The following is a 21,424-nucleotide window of genomic DNA, read 5'->3' on the forward strand; positions in this document are numbered from 1 at the left end:
GTACATCAGCCTTTTCTCTACCTGATTCTAAACGTCCATAGAATATGCACCTTGTCCTTGTTGGCAGAGCAAAAGAGACCAGATAAATTTAAAAATTGTTTTTCAGATATATTCTGAGGACATGGTCCTTGCTGAGTAGGTTGGACTTGCAGTAATGGTGAGCGATCTTTTTTCAGCCTCTATAGTTTCTGATGAAGATACATCCAGTGGGTCAGGTTGTCTAACTGGATGTCCACCCACCACCCATCTTGTGACCATGGCCATATAATATACGGTGAACACAAAGTTTGGCAAACCAACCCAATGATACATTCTGTGCTGCGCCAGACCCATCTTCTCAAGTTGGAAGTATTATGTCACCGCTCTATTGACTGCAGTGAGGATGTAATTTCCTCTCTTTCTCAGGTTATTGACCTGGAAATCCTGGATTTCTTTGCAGTCCCTTTCCTTTGGGATCAGTTGTTATTCCCAATTCCTATGTCAAAAGGAAGTCTAAGAAAGCTAACAAGGGTTTCATTGTCAGTTACCTAGAAAGAAGCAAATTGGCAATTTAAAAAAAATTAAAACAAATATTAGGACCAGTTTGTGTTCACTTAAAGTTTTACACAATGTACCTCAGCCACTTTGGCAATACTTTGGGAAGACAATTACATGAACAAATCTCTTACTAACTCTTCCTTCAGTTAGTCCTGACGAAGGGTCTCGGCCTGAAACGTCGACTGCACCTCTTCCTAGAGATGCTGCCTGGCCTGCTGCATTCACCAGCAACTTTGATGTGTGTTGCTTGAATTTCCAGCATCTGCAAAATTCCTGTTGTTTGTACATGAACACATATTGTTCACAAAATTCCCTCCCTTGGAATGTTAGACTGAGCCAAGAGACTCCAGAGTAACATACACAACATGCTAGAGGAACTCAGCAGGTCAGGCAGCATCTATGGAGAGGAATAAAGAATTGACCTTTCAGGCCGAGACCCTTCATCAGGACTGGAAAGGTAGGAGGCAGAAGCCAGAATACGGTGGGGGGGAGGAGGGGGAGGGAATGAGTACAAGTTGGTAGGTGAATGATGAAACCAGGTGAGGGGGAAGGTTTTGGTTGCTTAATTGACCGACCACTGCAATTTAATCATGCTGTGTAGAATCTGGGAAGAGTTGAATGTGAGAAGGGTAAAAATTGGGGTTTATACAGGACTACTGTGAAATGGGAGGCCAATAGACTGTATGGACTCAGTGAGCCAAAGACTCGGAGGTCACAGTTATCAGAGATCCAGTGGGCAAGAAGTGGTGGAATGCTGTGAACTCCCTCTCTGGAAGAACAGGCCACTCTGACATCCCTGTCATTGAGCACAATGGGTCTGTACATACAACAGCAAAGGATAAGGCCGATGTTTTCTGTCGGGCTTTTGCAGATAAATGTCGGCTCACAAGTGCTAACGACCAGCCACCAGATGTCAAGCAGCTTGCTACCACCTCGCTGAACAAAATCATCTTCAAACCTAAAGATATCAGGAAAATTATGTAACAGCTTCAGCCTGATAAAGCATCTGGACCTGACCAGATTCCAACTAGGGTCTTAAAGGAATGCAGTACAGAACTTGCAAGTCCTCTCTGCCACCTCTTCCAGCTATGCTTCGCGAGTGGTATGTTCCCAGAACAATAGAAAGTAGCATCAGTAACACCAGTACACAAGCGGGATTCCAGAGCTGATCCTACAAATTACCACCCCATATCCTTACTCAGTGTCATCAGCAAGGTAATGGAAGCAGCAGTCCACAAACAAGTTCAGAACTACCTACTCCGTAACAACTTAATTTCAAGGAGGCAGTACGGATTTAGACCTGATCACAGTACAGCTGATCTCCTCACCACCTTATCTCAAACGTGGAACACCTTCTTAGACAAAGGTGGAGAAGTGTGTGTCATAGCCCTGGATATCAAAGGAGCATTTGACAAGGTCTGGCATAATGGACTCTGTGTTAAGCTGAGATCCAAAGGAATATCTGGAAAGCTGCTTAGATGGCTGCAGAGCTATCTTCATGAACAGACCATCAAAGTTGTTATCTCCGGTTAGGCCTCTGATTCTTCAACCATCAATGCACCTGTACCACAGGGTTCAATACTTGGGCCACTTCTGTTTTCCATCTTTGTTGACGACTTGGTTGATGCATGCAGTAACGAGCTATACCTCTACGCTGACGACTCCACACTATTTGCTCCAATTAGAGCAGGAGAGAGTAATACAGTGGCAGCAAGCCTGAATAGGGATCTTGACAGGATGAAAGCCTGGGAAGACGACTGGAATATCACCCTTGAGATACTAAGTGCAAGGCGATGGTGATGTCTAAGAAGAGGAATCCATCTAACCCCAATCTGTATTTTGGGAACTGCAAGCTGGATTTAAAGAGGGAGCTAGGTATCCTTGGTGTTAATATTGACAGCAAGTTGGTGTGGGATAAACACTTTTCCACTATTTCAAGCAAGGCTGGACAAAGGCTTGGAGCTCTGCGATAAGTAGCATCCAAACTAGACAAGGAGGGCAGAGCCATGGTTTACAAAGCCCAGGTACGAAGTATCATGGTGTATGCCTGCTTATCATGGATGAATGCCTCACAGGGTGTCCTCAGCCAGCTTGATTCCATTCAAAGAAAGGCTCTCAGGATTATAGGTGGAGGTGAAGCCTCAGCTCGTGAGAAGCTAGCCATCAGTAGCTCACACCACAGACGACAGGTTGCTGCAGTTACTGTGCTATACAAAATGCACACCAGCCACAGCCCTGCAGACCTTCGCACCATGCTGCCTTCATCTTATGAGAGACGGCGCACCACACGATCAAGTTTATCTATGCTTGCTCATGCTGTTTCTATGCCTGATGCGAGAACCTGCACACTGGATAGAAGCTTCCTTCACTGTGCTATCAGAATTTGGAACAGCTTCCAGTTGCTGTGGTTGGAAACATCTGCGATGATGGGGTCTAAGCCTTCAAGAGTCAAGTTCACAAACACCTATCATCTCTGGGAGGGAAGTCACATGTTTCTTCATAAGCTATCATGAAGGGGACCAGGATGGCAGTGCTTGGTTGTTGGTAGGTAGGGTTAATACCTGACTTTCAAGAGCATTTGTGAGTTTTGTTCTGGCTGGACTTAGTCCTTAAACTGCTGGAGGACAGTGCGGAAAGAATAGGTGCTGTTTTCTCCTGGTAGGGATCAGTTTTTAGTTCCAAGCGCTCCTGCCTCCTTTTGTCACCCTGCAACTTTATCCTTCAATCTCTTTGAATTATGGAGGACAGCATATGTATAAATGTCTCTCTCTAGCAGTCTTCATCATGATCATCATGACTCCAGTATTTCTACTATTCTTTAATATTTCTTAATTGTACATTTTTTTTTAATGTTCTATTGCTGAGCAGCAGTGAACCATCACATTTGGAAAGCGGTGAAATGATCGGACAAAGTCAGCATGGATTTGTGACAGGAAAATCATGTCTGACGAATCTCATAGAATTTTTTGAGGATGTAACTAGTAGAGTGAATAGGGGAGAACCAGTGGATGTGGTATATTTGGATTTTCAAAAGGCTTTTGGCAAGGTCCCATGCAGGAGATTAGTGTGCAAACTTAAAGCACACGGTATTGGGGGGTAAGGTATTGATGTGGATAGAGAATTGGTTGGCAGACAGGAAGCAAAGAGTGGGAATAAACGGGACCTTTTCAGAATGGCAGGCAGTGGCTATTGGGGTACCGCAAGGCTCAGTGCTGGGACCCCAGTTGTTTACAATATATATTAATGACTTAGATGAGGGAATTAAATGCAGCATCTCCAAGTTTGCGGATGACACGAAGCTAGGCGACAGTGTTAGCTGTGAGGAGGATGCTAAGAGGATGCAGGGTGCCTTGGATAGGTTAGGTGAGTGGGCAAATTCATGGCAGATGCAATTTAATGTGGATAAATGTGAGGTTATCCACTTTGGTGGCAAAAACAGGAAAGCAGATTATTATTTGAATGGTGGCGGATTAGGAAAAAGGGGAGGTGCAATGAGACCTGGGTGTCATTATACACCAGTCATTGAAAGTGGGCATGCAGGTACAGCAGGCGGTGAAAAAGGCGAATGGTATGCTGGCATTCATAGCAAGAGGATTGGAGTACAGGAGCAGGGAGGTACTACTGCAGTTGTACAAGGCCTTGGTGAGAGCACACCTGGAGTATTGTGTGCAGTTTTGGTCCCCTAATCTGAGGAAAGACATCCTTGCCATAGAGGGAGTACAAAGAAGGTTCACCAGATTGATTCCTGGGATGGCAGGACTTTCATATGATGAAAGGCTAGATCGACTAGGCTTATACTCGTTGGAACTTAGAAGATTGAGGGGGGATCTTATTGAAACGTATAAAATCCTAAAGGGATTGGACAGGCTAGATGCAGGAAGATTGTTCCCCATGTTGGGAAAGTCCAGAACGAGGGGTCACAGTTTGAGGATAAAGGGAAGCCATTTAGGACCAAGATTAGGAAAAACTTCTTCACACAGAGAGTGGTGAATCTGTGGAATTCTCTGCCACAGGAAAAAGTTGAGGCCAGTTCATTGGCTATATTTAAGAGCTAGTTAGATATGGCCCTTGTGGCTAAAGGGATCAGGGGGTATTGGGGGAAGGCTGGTACAGGGTTCTGAGTTGGATGATCAGCCATGATCTTACTGAATGGTGGTGCAGGCTCGAAGGGCCGAATGGTCTACTCCTGCACTTATTTTCTATGTTTCTATCTGATTGGCCTACCAGAGCTCTCTTTGAGAACTGGTTGACTTGATCAGCATTTCTGATCTGGCTATTGTTCACGATTGCACTTAAAAAAAAAGGATCTGTGTCTCACTATGAATGCTTTCTTTTGTGGAACGAATTAAATCAATATTTCCTTTTGATTGTTTCCTTTAATTTTCTTTTTCATAATTTATTGATACATTATTATTCACTTTTATTTCTCACTTTCCCATATGTGATGTCTGGCGCCATATTTTGCCACGTCTATATTTATTCTATAGATTGACACCATATTTTGCTGAATGAATTTTGTTTTCAATTTAAAATTTCCTGATTAATATCCCAGTATATGTGTGCATAGGTGAAGACAGATACTGAATTTGTTGTCTGCATTATCTACAGCCTGTGATATTGTTCTAGGAACTCTAATTAGAAGATGTTTTTCAATTGTACTGTGCTCTGGGAATAATTTCACAGCATCACAACAATTTAAAATAAATGCAACTTGAGAAGTTGTTGTGCATAATAGCCTAAAATTAAATATATTTATTACAGTTCCTCCGACTTGTGATACACCACAGTTAGTGTTGATGCAGAAGCTTGTATTGCATTGCCATGAGAAGTCTTGTTATATATGGACAGAATAGGCCTCTACTCCTCTGATGTGCCACTTTCCATAGAGCTAATGTCCTTGATCTTTCAAATACTTACAGTACTGTGCAAAATTCTTCGGCACATGTAAAAATAGAATTCTGTAAAGTGCAGATGTTTTCAAAAATAATGAAATGAAAGAAAAGGTTTACTATAAAGAGCAGTAAACAATAGAAAAACTAAGTCAATATTTGGTGAGGCCCTCCTCACACCCTTGCCTTTTAAATTATATCAATTCTCTTGGGTGCACTGTTATGCAGTTTTGTTAGAAAATCAATGGGTAGATTGGTCCAAGCATCTTGGAGAACTTGCCACAGATGTGCAGACTTTGGCTGTCTGGCTGTATAGCAGATGCCATCTCATTGGCTCTTCACACAACCCTGGAACATCTCCCAGTAAAGATGCATACATCAGGATGCTCTTTATTGATTACAGCTCAGCATTTAATACCATCATCCCCTCAAAACTGGTCAGTAAACTCTTAAAGACCAAGCCTCAATACCCCCTTGTGCGATTGGATCCTGGATTTCCTCACTTGTAGACCCCATCGGTTTGGATTGGCAAAAACATCTCCTCCATAATCTCCATCAGCACAGGAGCATGGCAGGGATGTGTACTTAGCACCCTGCTCTACTTGCTTTACACCTGTGACTGCGTGGCGAAGTATGCTCCGACACCATATCCAAGTTTGCTGACGACACCACTATTGTGGGTGTATCAAAGGTGGTGATGAATCAGCATACAGGAGGGAAATTGAAAATTTGGCTGAGTGGTGTAATAACAACAACCTCTCACTCAACATCAGTAAAGTCAAGGAACTGATAGTAGACTTCAGGAGTGGAAAACCCGAGGTCCATAAGCCAGTAATCATCGGAGATTCAGAGGTAGAGAGGGTTAGTAACTTTAAACTCTGGGTCACTATCTCTGAGGACTTGTCTTGGACTCATCAAATAATTATTACAAAGAAAGCACAACAGTGCCTCTACGTCGTCAGGAGTCTGCAGAGATTCAGCATGTCATCAAAAACCTTCTATAGATGTGTGGTGGAAAGTGTGCTGCCTGGCTACATTGCGGCCTGGTATGGGAACACCAATGCCTTTGGGTGGAAAATCTTGCAAAAGGTAGTGGATTCAGCCCAGTACATCATGGGTAATACCGTCCCAATCATTGAGAACACCTACATGAAACGTTGCCGTAAAGATCATCAAAGATCCTCACCACCCAGACAATGCTCTTTTCTCACTGCTGCCATCAGGTAAAAGGTACAAGTGCCTCAGGACTCACACCACCAGGTTCAAGAACAGTTACTACCCCTCAAACATCAGGCTCTTGAACAAAAGGAACAACTGCACTCTTTCGATTTTTGATGTTCCCACAAATCACATTAAGGACTCTTAATCTTGTTATTTCATGCGTGTTATTTATTGCTTTTTTTTTATTTCTAGATTTGCACAGTTTGTTGTCCATTCATCCTGTTTACAGTTACTATTCTATAGATTTGCTAGTATGCCCACAGGAAAAAGAATCACAGGGTTGTATGTGGTGACTCTGATAATAAATTTGACTTAGAACTTTGCTTCTATCTCTCTGGGTAATTCCAGACAGCCTGAATAATGTTGAGGCCATACCATCTGAAACATATAAAAAATCTAGGGCGCCTTAGACTTTTGCACAGTACTGTATGTCTCCACTCGCAAGGGTCTCTAATACCCCGGCCTCCGCAACACTTTGAGGCAGAGAATTCCAGAGATTTGGTATTCTCTGAGAGGATAGCCGCCTTCCTTCAAAGGTCACACTCGCCATATCAAAGATCTCAGTCACAACATGAAGACAAGCAGATCAGAGGGATTAGATTTGTGTCTACTTGCACTTTAATTCCTGCCTGATCTCTTGTCAGCCAGAGCAACTTGAGACTTTACCCCTTTTGAGTTTTTTAACGTCATTTCTGTTTGATACAGTATGTAGTCCCAAAGAATTGATACAAGAAAATGATTAACTGAAAAAGTAACATGAAATACAAATAACATCCACAACAAAGAGTAATGTAACATTTGCAAACCTATTCCATTTAGTTTGAGTAGGTAGGAACAATTACAATGTTTAAAAGACATTTGGAGAGGTACGTAGTTTAGGAAAGTTTCAGAGTGATCTGCACCAAACACTGGCAATGGGACTAGCTTAGATATGCACCTTGGTCAGCATGGAGTAGATGGGCCAAAGGGCCTGTTTCTGCACTGTACAACTCCATGACTCTTAAGTCCTAGCCATCACTTGTCCCAAAGATCTTAAAAGATCAAGTAGTCAAATTTGGAATAGATATTTTAACGGTTATTAATAAACCTGCTTGAACATAACTGTATGGCAGCATGGTAGCATAGTGGTCAGCACAACGCTTTACGGAGCCAGATGATCACTGATCAGGGAAAAATGATGCCTTTCACTATACGTTTCGATGTATGTATGACAAAATAAAGCTGATCTTTAATTTCTCTAAAAATAGGATACACGTTGTGTTTCAAGAGAGATGCATAACTTGGCTCTGATGACCAGGTCCAAAAAGTTGCATAGGCTACAATTACCACAAACTCGCAATTTAATGAACCCTTGTGTATCTTTTTTCTGACCTTAACTTAAGCCATTCAGTTTTAAAACAAAATCTTTCACAGGTAGTAACTAGAATAAAAGTAAACCACTTCTTCAAAAACAAAGCTTTGAAAATATTTAATTGTGATAGTTACTTAACAGTGAGAATTAACTTGTAATAAGTGAACTGAAGAAGTCAATAACATAAGAAATTATATGTAACGTGGTAGCTTTTAGGGCAGTATCTGATCAATGTGGTCACTGAATGGATTATGGAATGGCAGTAAGACTTGTGCATGAAATTTAAGCAAATTTATTTCCATGGCAACCAGTATGACACGTTCACAGTAACAATGAGTCATGCGGACCCAAGTAAAAATTAGCAACATCATTCAGTATTGGAGGTAGAAAATTAAGACCAGTGTAATTATATCATGTTGGTTGATGACTCAGAGTCATCATCAAATAACTTTATTTTGTAATATTTCTGAATAAAGTATTTTTGGAGAAAAAAAAAATCATCATTGCTAAACTTGAAATATTTTACTAATTGATTAGTTTGTATTGGACCTTGGCTTAATGTATTAATTTTTTTTATTTTTGATTTTCTTAACCAGATATGAAATCTGCACAAATATCCAAACAGGTAATGTTTAAACTTTTAATGTATCATGCAGTTTATGTAAAGATGACATTGATAATGACTGCATTATTGTTTTCATATATTTCAAGACAGACCTATCAGCAATATATATTAGTTATTTGCTTTGACATTTACCTCCCTCACCTTTTTATATTAATCACAATACTAGGTTTGTAACACTAGTTTAGTACTTGTCTTTTGATATACTTTTAAAAAATGTTCTTTCTGTACTCGTGTTTTATTCTACATATGAGGGGTGATTGATAAATTTGTGGCCTAAGGTAGAAGGAGTCAATTTTAGAAAACCTAGCACATTTATTTTTCAACATAGTCCTCTCCTACACGTACACACTTAATCCAGCGGTCGTGGAGCATACGGATCCCTTCTTTGTGGAAGTGGTCCACAGCAGGGGCGATTGATAAGTTCGTGACCTAAGGCAGAAGGAGATGAGTTATTAACTTCAAACTTTCTGCATTACCACTCAGTTGAACTGCACGTGCACGTAACGAGAGCGCCTTGGACCTCCAGGTGGTCCACAGCAGGGGTGATTGATAAGTTTGTGGCCTAAGGTAGAAAGAGATGAGTTATACAGCTCTCGTTACATACACATGCAGTTCAACTCTTTGAGTGAAAATGCAGAAAGTTTGAAGTTAATAACTCATCTCCTTTGACCTTGGGCCACAAATTTATCAATCACCCCTGCTGTGGACCACTTCCGGAGGTCCAAGACACCAACTTCTACAAAGAAGGGATCTGTATGCTCCAGGACCGCTGGACTAAGTGTGTAAATGTAGGAAAAATAAATGTGCTAGGTTTTCTAAAATTGACTCCTTCTACCTTAGGCCATGAACTTATCAATCACCCCTGGTATATTCTGTGTCTTTCAACTGAGTGAGGGTGTGATGATCAACGCTGTAAAAATAATTATCTGACATAGAAATTCTGGCAGTAAATTAAGCTTTGCAAATTTCAAGATGGCTAAAAAAGACCTAAATTAATTTGTAAAAGGTGAAACCGTTCACTTTCATTCCAAATTCATTATATATTTTTGCTTAGTGTACAACATTTCTGGTCTGCACAAAAACTTGGCTTGATTGGATTTTCAAGTCAGTCGACTGTATTAAGTGCCCTGCATTGGCACTTCTGAGAAGCCTAGAGAACCATTACTGCAATTATTAAGTACTTAGCTGTGCAAGTCAATTGAAGGTTAAATTTACCAGCACAAAGAATAATTGTTGGATTCTAGTAGTTCACATTCAGCCAACCTGGGTCCTTCAAATACCACTACAGCCTTAAATTAATGCTTTTTGCTGCTAAGATGATTCAATGTTCACTACATTTGTGTGTGTTTCTCCAAAGTGCTGCTTAAGTAAGACACTTGGTGTTCTTGCAATCATTCAGAATGTTGAGAGGTATTTAAAACCAAATGAAGTGCACTGAAAAATGTATTCATCAAGAGATCATTAATATGGCAAATACGCTGACTGCAATACAGGTACCATGGTCCCATAAGGTGCAAAAGGAGATCAGGGCGAAGTTTCTATTGTTCAAGGTACATTTATTATCAGCGGATGTATACATTATACAACCTTGAGGTTCGTCTCCTTACAGGCAGCCACAAAACAAAGAAACCCAAAAGAACCCATTAAAATAAAAGACTGTCAGACACCCAATGTGTAGGGGGAAAAGGTTGCGCAAGCAATAAAAATAAGCAAATGACACTCAGAACGAAAGTGCAGCCGGAAGAGGCCACAGCGTCAGATCAGCGCAAAGCCCAGTAAATGTCGTAGAGCAGCAAGCAGAGCTGACCTGACCCATATCTCTGGTCTCAACGATCTTTTCAATCTGACCCGGCATTTAAATTGTCCAAACGTCAGGTCATTCCTCGCTCTAGGACTGGGCCCTGTGGCTTCGCTCCAATACGCTCTGGGCCTGGACCCTGCCACCATGTTTCAACCTGTGCCCATGGACTGTTTGGACAAATTTCCTCTTTTTGAAAATAGTGCCGGGGATATTTTGCATCTACTTGAGGTGCTGGTGAGTTTATGGACAGTCAGCATGGCTTTGTGCTGAGCAGGTTATACCTTACGAACTTGGGTCAAGTTTTAGTCATACAGCATGGAAATAGGCCCTTCGGCCCAACTGGTCTATGCTGACCACAGCATCCCCCCTGCTAGTCCCAGTTGCCTGCATTCGGCCCATAACCTTCTAAATCCCCCTCTCCACATACAGTACCTATCCAAATGTCTTTTAAAGCTTGATTAGAGTAAGGCAGTGAACATTATAGAGAGGCATTTGTTAAGATCCCTTATGATAGGTTGATTCAGAAGAAAAAGATGCATGGCATTCAAGGTGAATTCAAGTTTGGATTTAGAACTGGTTTGCCCATAGGAGACAGGTTTGGAAGGGTGTTATTATAGCTGGAGGTCTGTGACTAGTGGTGTTTTGTATAGATATCTCAATGATTTGAATGAAAATGCAGTTGGATGGATTTGCAGGTTTCCAGGCAATACCAAGTTTGCTAGAGTTGTGGACGGTCTATGTCTATCAAAGAATACAGCGGGATATAGATCAGTTACAGATATGAGCAGATATTAACAAAAGATTAAGTTCGTGCTTGTGCCTTCAAGAAGTATGCAAAGCAATGCAATTCCGATTTGAAGTTAGTGCTGTCATTCTGGGCAGTTGGAGATGAGCAGCTCCAACAAATGAATCCATTGACCGAATTCTGCAAACTGCATATTTGTCACCCACAGCATCTTTTGATAAATTTCTGTAGATGTATAGCGGAGAGTGTTTGACTGGCTGCATTATGGCCTGGTATGGGAACAACCTATGCTGTTGAACAGAAAATTCTACAAAAGCTAGTGGATTTGGCCCAGTACGTCATGAGCACATTTACATGAAGTGCTGTCGTAGGAAAGCAGCATCCTCACCATCCAGGCCATGCTCTTTTTCTCACTGCTGCCATTAGGAGCCTCAGGACTCATACCACCAGGTTCAAGAACAGTTATTACTCCTCAACCATCAGGCTGTTGAACAAAAATGGATAACTACTCTCTCCTCCCCATCTATTGAGATGATTCCACAACCAATGATCTGACTTTAAGTACTCTTTATCTTGTTATTTCATGTTCTAGTCATTTACTGCTATTTATTTATATTTATAACCATATATAACCATATAACAATTACAGCACGGAAACAGGCCATCTCGGCCCTTCTAGTCCGTGCCGAACTTTTACTTCTCTCCTAGTCCCACCAACCTGCACTCAGCCCATAACCCTCCATTCCTTTCCTGTCCATATAGCTGTCCAATTTAACTTTAAACGACAACATCGAACCTGCCTCAACCACTTCTGCTGGAAGCTCGTTCCACGCAGCTACCACTCACTGAGTAAAGAAGTTCCCCCCTCATGTTACCCCTAAACTTTTGCCCTTTAACTCTCAACTCAAGTTTGCATTTGAACAGTTGGTTATCTACTTGATCTTTCATTGATCCTGTTATAGTTACTGTTCTATAGATTTGTTGAGTATGCCTGCGAGGAAAAAAAGAGTCTCAGGGTGGTATGTGGTGACATATATGTACTCTGATAAAGACATTTACTTTGTACTTCGTAATAAGGCAGCTTCCAGCAATGGAAAGTAAAGGCACTGGATAAAAATGAATGTGCTTTTGCTCTGAATAGGAAGGCTGTGGTTTCCATGAAGTGCAAGTCACAGTGTTGCACTGATGAATATCTAAAGGATCATACAGCACAGAAATTGGCCCTTCTGTCCTACCTTGTCTGTGATGCCCATTGACACTAATTCGATCAGGCCACATTAGACCTGTAACCTTCTGCGCATCCTTTCTATCCAAGCACCTGTTCAAATGCCTTTTAAACATTATAATCAGGTCTGCCTCCACCAACTCCTCTAGCAGCTAATTCCAGATATTCACTACCCTCTGTCTGAAAACCTTATTCCTTATCCCTTCTTCAAATATCTCCTCTCTCACCTGTGTCCACTCGTTCTAGACTTCCCTAAAGTGGTGCCTCATATAATCTCATGAATTCTGTAAGGCCATCCCTCAGTTTATGTGTTCCAGTGAAAATTAACCTATACCTGCCGGGAGTCTCCTTGTAACAACTGCCCTCCATGGAAGGCAATATCCTGAAGAATCTCTTCTCTCTGTTGCTACCGTATTCTTCCTGTTGGTGGCAACTTGAGCAATAGTCTCAGTGCAGTCTAATCAATGTTTTGGATAACAGCAACATGTCATTCCAGTTCTCATACATGGTGCCTCGGACTCTGAGGATTAGCAATACAAAATGCTTTTGTCTTTACCCTACCCACGTATGTCACTTTTTTCAAGGAGCTATGGACTTGCATCACAAGTTCTCTCTGTACGTTAATGTTCCTAAGATCCCTGCCATTAACTTTACATGTCCTACCAGAATTTGACTTCCCAAAGTCCAAAGCGCAACCTACCCTCATAAGACCTGCTCTCTAGTCCGGGAAGCATCCTGGTCAACCTCCTCTGCACCCTTTCTAAAACTTCCTAAGTTTGTTGAATTCTTGTTAGAAATTGTAGACTCTGCATTGAAGGAAGTCAGAGATTTTCATTTTCTTCACTGTTTGAATGGCTTTGATGTGGTGCTCAGCAGAAACGAGTTAAGTCTCCACCATGCTCTGTGACATTGGGCTCAAACTTGCTATTGGATAAGTGGGCAAAAAGATTTTTATTCAACTGAATGAAGAATGCTTGAATTAAGGTGCGGCCATTCATTAATTAGGAAATGCAAAGGTACCTCACAGTCAATGAACCAGTTTGTAGCGTAATACATTTCCTACAGTTAAATAAAATGATTGTGGAGAGACAAGAGACAGCAGATGCTGGAATCTGGAGCAAAAGAATAAGCTGGTGGAAGAACACAGTGGGTCTGTCAGTATCTGTGGAATCAAACACATGGAGTGTAGAAGAAAGCAAGCCAGTGTATAGAGATGAGAGGCAGGAGTGAGATGGGGGCTGGTAAGTGATGGGTGGAATCAGATGGAGGGAGGGGTGGTGAACAGATGGAGCCAGGTTGGGGAAGGGGGAAGTGCTGAAACTGAAGCATGCAGGTTGATGGATGGTTCTACCAATCACCTACTAGCCTCTGCCACTAACCTTCCCCCTTACCTTCCCCCTTAACTTGGGCGCCAAGGTAGAATAGCAGTTAACACCACACTATTGCAGCTTGGGACATTGGAATTCAGTTCCCACATCATCTTCCCCATGGAATGTATGGATTTTCCCCAGGTGCTCTGGTTTCCTCCCTCAGTCCAAAGATAAACCAGTTTGTAGGTTAATTGCTCATTGTAAATCGTCCAGTGATTAAGCTAGGGTTAAATTGGGGGTTGCAGGGCAGCACAGCTCGAAGGGTCAGAGGGGCCTGTTCTGAGCTGTATGTCAATAAATAAATTAGCTCCCACCCTTGGCTCCATGTGCCTTTTCCTCCTGATCTGTTTCCATCTATTACACATCATCAGTTTAATCAGTCCTGCCATTCTAAAAGTTAGTGGGTGAATATACATATTTAAAGTCAGTGTTTTAAAGCAATTTATTTTTCCTATACCTCACTTATGGAAAATAGAAATACTTTACTGTGCATGAAAACTTCAGACTTTCCTGGTTTTGTCTAATATTCAAATTCAAACTTGGATCCTTTTGTTGATTCTTTAATCTGGTATTCGGTCACATCAACAATGATCCGGACTTTCTACTATGTTGAAGTATTGCAGAATAGTCATACCAAATGTTAAGACGGGCTAAATATAGCTGTTCTGTGAGTCAAACATCATGATGGTTCGTGAGTCGTCTTGGATGTTCTCGTGAACCATGAATCTGGGAGTAGCTAGTGGGTGTTGTAACCTTATTTTATTAAGATCTTCTTATGACATGCAAGGTTAATTACTCCATCGAGATGCGAGACTGCAGATGCTGAAATCTGACTCCGTTGAGTCTGTATCTATCAAGCTCATTCCTCTCCTTGTACCCCTCAACTCTACCCTAGTTTTCCTGCAGTCAGGATAGTTCATCTCCAACGCATCACATTTTTGGGATGTAGGGGGAAACTGGAGCACCATGGGGAATTCCACACAGTCACAGGGAGAATATGAAAAATTCACACAATCCATTTCAGAGACGCAGGAGTTGAGCCACAGCACTAGCTGCTGCTGCAGTGTACTGTAAGTTGTTGCTAATTGATTTATTATTGTTACATGTAACAAGGAAAAGTAAAATAAATCCTTGAATACCAATCATACAGATTAATTCATTATCATGTTGCATTGATAAAACAATGAGTGCAGTAAAATGGTGTTACTGAGAAACTACAGTAGAGATAGACAGTAAGGTGCGAGGTCATAATGAAGTAGGTTGTGAGGTCAAGAGTCCATTTTGCCATATAAGAGAACCTTTCAGTTTTATTATATCAGCAAGATAGAAATTATCCTCGAGTCTAGTGGTACGCGCTTTCATGGTTTTGTAGCTTATGCCCAAGTTCAAGTTCAAATTTAATTGTCATTCAACCATACATGAATACAGCCAAACAAAACAGTGTTACTCTGGGGCCAAGGTGCAAAACACAGTATCAACAGTCACACATGGCTCAAGGCACATAGAGCACATAAAAGATAGCAGGCATATATAAGATATTAGTAAAATACAGTCACACCAAACAAATATGGTCCAAGACCCTGAGTGCATGAATGTTACAATACAGCTTGTCTTCTGCCAAGCAAAGACTAGGATGTAGCACTGACTCCAGCTTGGACACCGCACCACACCACACCACACCACACCAACCTCGACGCCCCTGTCTTGGGTGGCGGTAAACAGGCGACACATCACTTGAGGCCTAGTCTTCGCTACAACCAATAGAAGGGAGGTGAAGAGATAATGTCTGGGGTGAATTATAATCAATGTTACTTCTAAAGGAAAATTGGCCATTGAACTGAGCTCTATAAGAAGTTTACATAAATGTAAAAGTAGCATCAAACAGTGGTCTGGATTACGACTTGGTCATCAGCACCGCAATTAATCATGGACTTCGCAGCCATCTATTGTCGAAGACCAAGATTTGCTCAGAGACTTGGAAGATTGATTCTATCAGTTATTCTGCCACTGAAGTCCATTTGAAGTCCAGTGGTAGAGATAATTCTCGCTGAAGTTTTCACCAAGAATCATCTCTCCAGCTGCCACTCTGTTCCACCTTGCTTGGGAGTCTTCGATCATTGCGACTCAAGAAGTTGGTCTCCTTAGTGCTTCTGTCGGTTGCATCTGCAAATTAGAAGCCTGTTGGTGGCAGTGATGTTTGGAGCTTTGCCATGGAGCTTTACTAGAGTACCGTATCTCTACCTTTTCAATTCTGTTCAAAGGGTTTATTAACCCTTCAGAAATCTGCCAATACTATACCACCTAATCCAGGCATTTCAATCCAGCATCGTTGCCTATTTTAAATTTAGATTTTTCCAGTGCATGATGAACTCACAACTGAGCGAATGCTCACAATCCTGAAGAAGGCATGTATTAACTCTGTTTCAGTTTAACCCTCACGATCTTTACTAACAAAATTAATTCCTCTACATTTCTGATCTGTAAAATTTTCAGCTGGATCCTGGCATTAAATTCAATGCAGATAGAAGTGGAACTACCAAAAAACGAAAAGCACCACCACCACCAACCAGTGTTACGCAGGTAAAAGTAAGGGCATCAAACTGATGGCCCTCTGATTTAATAATAAAAATAATTAATAAATACAAATCAATTTACTTGAAATCTATTAAAGATGGCTTGTCTCTGGTTTTTCCATAGTTTTAATCTAAACATAGATGTTTGGTTTTTTTCCAATTAGTGATGAGGACAGTCAGTTCCTTAGTTGTCAATACGTGATATTTTATCCTAGGGTCTCCAGTCAAGTGAGGTGCCTTCGCCAGAATCCCATCGTTCTCATTCATCAAAACCTGAGCCATCTGGAGAGGAAGCAACATCTATTAAGGTACTTTTTACCTAATGCTCTATTATTATTTCTGTAATCCAAAAGAACACTATGTACTTGACTTTAGAGATCTGGCTTACAGAATTCTAATTTTGCTGTAATAATCAGAGTACCCTGTCAAGTATCAGTTGGGAGGAAAGAACTATTGTGGGCATTATGCTTATGAAAAATGGGAATTTTTAAAGCTACTTCAATTCTTAACTGAGTTCAGCTGACAGCAAATGATCTTATTATACTATTCTTATCATGTTAGGGGAATAAGAGTCTGGTACAATTTGGGGGAAAAATATTTGTATGGAAATGCGAGGAGGTTTCCAGTAGTCGAATCAGATCCAAACGGTTATTCATATGCCTTACCGGAGTTTAAAGAAATATACCTCGTGTTGTCATTGAAAAGTTATAGATAACATAAACACAAGGAAGTCTCCAGATGCTGGTAATTCAAAGCAACACACACACAAAATGTTGGAGGAATTCAGTAGGTCGGGCAGCAACATTTCAAGTTGCTGGGAGTCAAGATCTCGGAGGATCTAACCTGCTCCCAACGTAGCGATATAGCTATAAAGAAGGCAAGACAGCTGCTATACCTCTTTAGGAGTTTAAAGAGATTTACCATGTCAACAAATACTCAAAAACTTCTATAGATGTACTGTGGAGAGCATTCTGACAGGCTGTATCACTGTCTGGTATGGTGGGGGGGGGGGGGGGCGGCGGTTGCTACTGCACAGGACCGAAAGAAGCTGCAGAGGGTTGTAAATCCAGTCAGCTCCATCTTGGGTACTAGCCTACAAAGTACCCAGGACGTCTTCAGGAAGCGGTGTCTCAGAAAGGCAGCGTCCATTATTAAGGACCTTCAGCACCCAGAGAATGCCCTTTTCTCACTGTTACCAACAAGTAGGAGGTACAGAAGCCTGAAGGCACACACTCAGCGATTCAGGTACAGCTTCTTCCTCTCTGCTATCCGATTCCTAAATGGACATTGAACCCTTGGACACTACCTCACTCTTTTTGTTAATATACAGTATTTCTGATTTTTGCACGTTTTTAATCTATTCAATAGATGTATACTGTAATTGATTTACTTGTTTATTTATCATTATATTTTATTTCTCTGCTAGATTATGTATTGCATTGAACTGCTGCTGCTAAGTTAACAAATTTCACATCACATGCCGGGGATAGTAAACCTGTTCTGTGGAAATGAAGAAACAGTCGGCGTTTTGGGAATGGGAATTAAAATACTTGGCTAACATTTTAATTCTGATTCCCATTCTCATTCTGACATGTCGATCCATAGCCTCGTCTTATGCCCCAATGAAGCCACCTTCAGGGTGGAGGAGCGACACCTTATATCTGTCTGGTTGGCCTCCAACCTGATGGCATGAATATCAATTTCTCCAATAAACAAATTCACCCCTCCCCCCACCTTCCTCTATTCCTCACTCTGCTTTATTATCTCTTCTCACCTGCCTATTACTTCCCCCAGGTTCCTTCCTCCTTCCCTTTTTCCTATGGCCCACACTCCTCTCCTATCAGATTCCTTCCTTCTCCAGCCCTTGACCTTTCCCACCCACCTGGCTTCACCTGTCACCTTCCAGCTGGCCTCTTTCCCCTCCCCCTACTTTTTAATTCCAGCATCTTCCCCCGTCCTTATCAGTCTTGAAGAAGGGTCTTGGCCCAAAACGTTGACTATTTTACTTTTCCATAGATGCTGCCGGACCTGCTGAGTTCCTCCAGCATTTTGTGTGTGTGTTGCTTTGTAATAGATAACATGGTCTGTTGGGAGTGAAGGACTAATGAATTTATTGTGATTGGGACCAAACAATAAATTAATTTTCACAGCACTTGGAAAATGAAGCATGGAATAATTGTGGATGTTCATTAGAAATAAGTGATTGTATTCCTTGCAAGTTCCGAAATGTCATTTAATGACACAGAAATACAAAATTTTGTTCTGAGATTGTCTTTGTTTGCTTTCATACCATTGTGGCACAGGAAGAAGAGAAAAATGATGAAATGAGAAAACTTCAAGCAGAAAAGGCAAATCTGTTGCAGGTGATACACAACCTAAATCAACAACTGCGGGTCAAAAACTTGCAAGAGGTAATTGTGTTTTAATAATATTAAAAATAGAAGTAGATGTAACTTCTGGAAAGATGGTGGTGCACTTAGCTTCTACTGGCTAAACAAAGGGATTATTGTTTTTTTGATGTATTTTTTACAATCGCAAGACACTGCAAGATATTAAGAACTTGCAGGTCTACCCCATCAGTGAGTTGCTGAAGGAGCTGGACATAGTGCAGATCGTCCTGCTGCCTGCGTCAGGCACGGGAGGAGTCAGTGTGTGAAGGAGGCGTGCAGTCTCTCAGTGAGTGTGATCGCCTTAGTTGTTTTTCTTGTGATTGCAAGACTCTGTTGACATTGTTAATGTGGAGTACTAAAAATCTGATTCATTGGCGGACGACGGGGAGCTGCATGGCTTCGTTCGTAGCAAGGACTAGGCCTCAAGCTGTGGCGTTACCTGTTTACAGCCATTCAGGAAAGAGGCATTGGAGTCAGTGTACTCCACCAGAGTGCCAGAGGCGGTGTGGAGCAGCGTCGAAGCTGGAGTTCGTGCTGTTCCCAAGTGTTCCTTTGGCAAAAGAAAACGCCATATTATATTCAATAAAAGTTAATTTCTTGTTTCTCCAAATTCCTACGTGATACAAGTAGTCTGAAATCATATTTATGTTCAGCTTCAAGAGGTCTATCATAAACAAAAAAAAATTCTGAGGAAGCAACACTTTAGGAAAATTTGTCATCCAGTGTAACATGGACATGGATGTAATCCATGGGACATGTGTTCTTCAGCTTAAGTTTGTTGTAACAGCTGATGTGGGCAAGCCTCTGAACAATGCAGTTAGTGTGCTGGTTGTATGATTAAGTTATTGAAATAAGCATATAGCAAGAAGCTAGTGTGTTTGCTTTGCGGTCAATGAGCATGAGTTGATTAGATGTTACAAACTCCACATTCACTTTCTGTGGCTTTCCTGCTGGTTCCTGAATATGACCGAAGTGTTGTTGGGCCTTGCAACTGATTTTCATTTACATTAGTGCTTTTTTCCTTCTTCATTTTAGACACAGCAGAATGACCTCACAAGAAAAGTGCGTCAGAATAGTGAAGAAATGCCGGTGGAATCAAAAGGTGAAATGAGTTTATTGACCTATTTGTGGTTAGTCCTGATTACTTGTGTGTGCTGTGTCATTCCCAACTCACTTCCATTGTAGAAACAGGCCAAATAGCACAACTGTTCAATTTCCAGTCAACAAACCCTATATTATAAATTCAGTATGAAATATGTTACTGGTTTAAGAAGTTGAGCTGGACTCTCTTAATTTTGGCAAACATTCGATGGTTTTATGTGAAAAATTTAAAACTAGGAGTTATTGGAGGTAACATTGGCATGTAAGTCCCTGAAACTATTCCTCCAAGCTGTGTGTCAAACTCTGAAACCTCATCAACCCACATTAATTAAGCTCTTTTGTTTTAAAGGGGTTTATTTTTTTTTTCAAATGAACTAGGAGATTGATCCACCTAGTATTTCATTTAAATATTGTGTGTGGAGGGAGTCAAGAACATGATGATGGGGAAGGAAATAAAGATATTGGAATCTTGCCATTTTTCAATTTTAAATTGGTATTTGCAGAACAGAATGTAAGACAGGCATACAAATGTTTCTGCCTTATAAATTGACTTGAATTTTACTGTATCATTCAGCCCATTGTACTTTTGTGAGCTCAGGGCTGCCAACTATTCTCTTCCCTGGCATTTCCTGATATCTTTCTAACTTTTCAAATGATTTTCCAGGCCCCTGTTAAAACATATGATAAATTCTGCTTTGACTTCTGCTTGTGCATGATTTTCACATTCTGATAATTCTCTCCTTTTTTAAAAAAAAACAGCTAATTATTATATTTTTATATCCTCTACACATTAGCTCAGTAGGCTTTGAAAATAATTGCATTTTCTCAAAACGATTTAGAATTCATAAAAGAAGGTGGCATGGTAGTGCAGTGGTTAGCACAACGCTTTACAGTACAGATGACCTGGGTTCAATTCCCACCAATACCTGTAAGGAATTTGTAAGTTCTCTCTGTGACCACGTGGGTTTCCTCCGGGAGCTCCACTTTCCTCCCCCACTCCAAAGACATGCTGGTTGGTAGGTTAATTGGTCATTGTGATTGTCCTGTGATTAGGCTGGGATTAAGTCGGGGGATAGATGGGTGGTGCAACTTGAAGAGCTAGAAAGACCTACTTCACGCTGTATCTCAATCAAAGAGGAAAAAAAAAATAAGGACCTCAATTAGATCTTTGGTTGGCCTTGTTCAATTATAGGCAAAGTATTTGGTATCTTTAATATTTCATCATAAAATGGTGCCTCATTCCTAACCCTATAATTAATTTGCCAATCAGCTGTCCAGCTGTTGGCTCCATCCCTCCCCCTCCTGTCTTCTCCTATCGTTTCGGATCTCCCCCTCCCCCTCCCACCTTCAGATCTCTTCTAGCTCTTCTTTCAGTTAGTCCTGACGAAGGGTCTCAGCCTGAAACGTCGACTGTACCTCTTCCTAGAGATGCTGCCTAACTGCTGCGTTCACCAGCAACTTTGAGTTGTGTTGCTGTCACACTGTTTGGTGGGTCTGGATTTCATTCAAGGGTGGCAATGGAAATGGATGCAACTGTGTCCAGAAAGGTGGTGGATAAATATCTGCAAAGAAATAAACTGCAAGGATGTGGAAAGA

General features: G+C 41.2%; 1 protein-coding gene across 3 annotated transcripts in view; it reads left to right on the forward strand.

Moving 5' to 3' along the window:
* Window positions 1-21,424, forward strand: part of rai14 (retinoic acid induced 14) — a 251,941-nt gene that overhangs the window by 192,595 nt on the left and 37,922 nt on the right. For 2 of the 3 annotated variants that reach the window (XM_072252291.1, XM_072252290.1), the window contains 5 exons: window positions 8,595-8,623; window positions 16,258-16,344; window positions 16,553-16,645; window positions 18,641-18,748; window positions 19,763-19,829. In XM_072252291.1, coding sequence (XP_072108392.1) covers window positions 8,595-8,623; window positions 16,258-16,344; window positions 16,553-16,645; window positions 18,641-18,748; window positions 19,763-19,829 — 384 coding nt within the window. The remainder of the gene's footprint in view (window positions 1-8,594; window positions 8,624-16,257; window positions 16,345-16,552; window positions 16,646-18,640; window positions 18,749-19,762; window positions 19,830-21,424) is intronic. The other variant, XM_072252292.1, reaches the window with a different exon arrangement.

Source organism: Mobula birostris, chromosome 3 (genome assembly GCF_030028105.1).
Source record: "Mobula birostris isolate sMobBir1 chromosome 3, sMobBir1.hap1, whole genome shotgun sequence".
NCBI lineage: Eukaryota > Metazoa > Chordata > Chondrichthyes > Myliobatiformes > Myliobatidae > Mobula > Mobula birostris.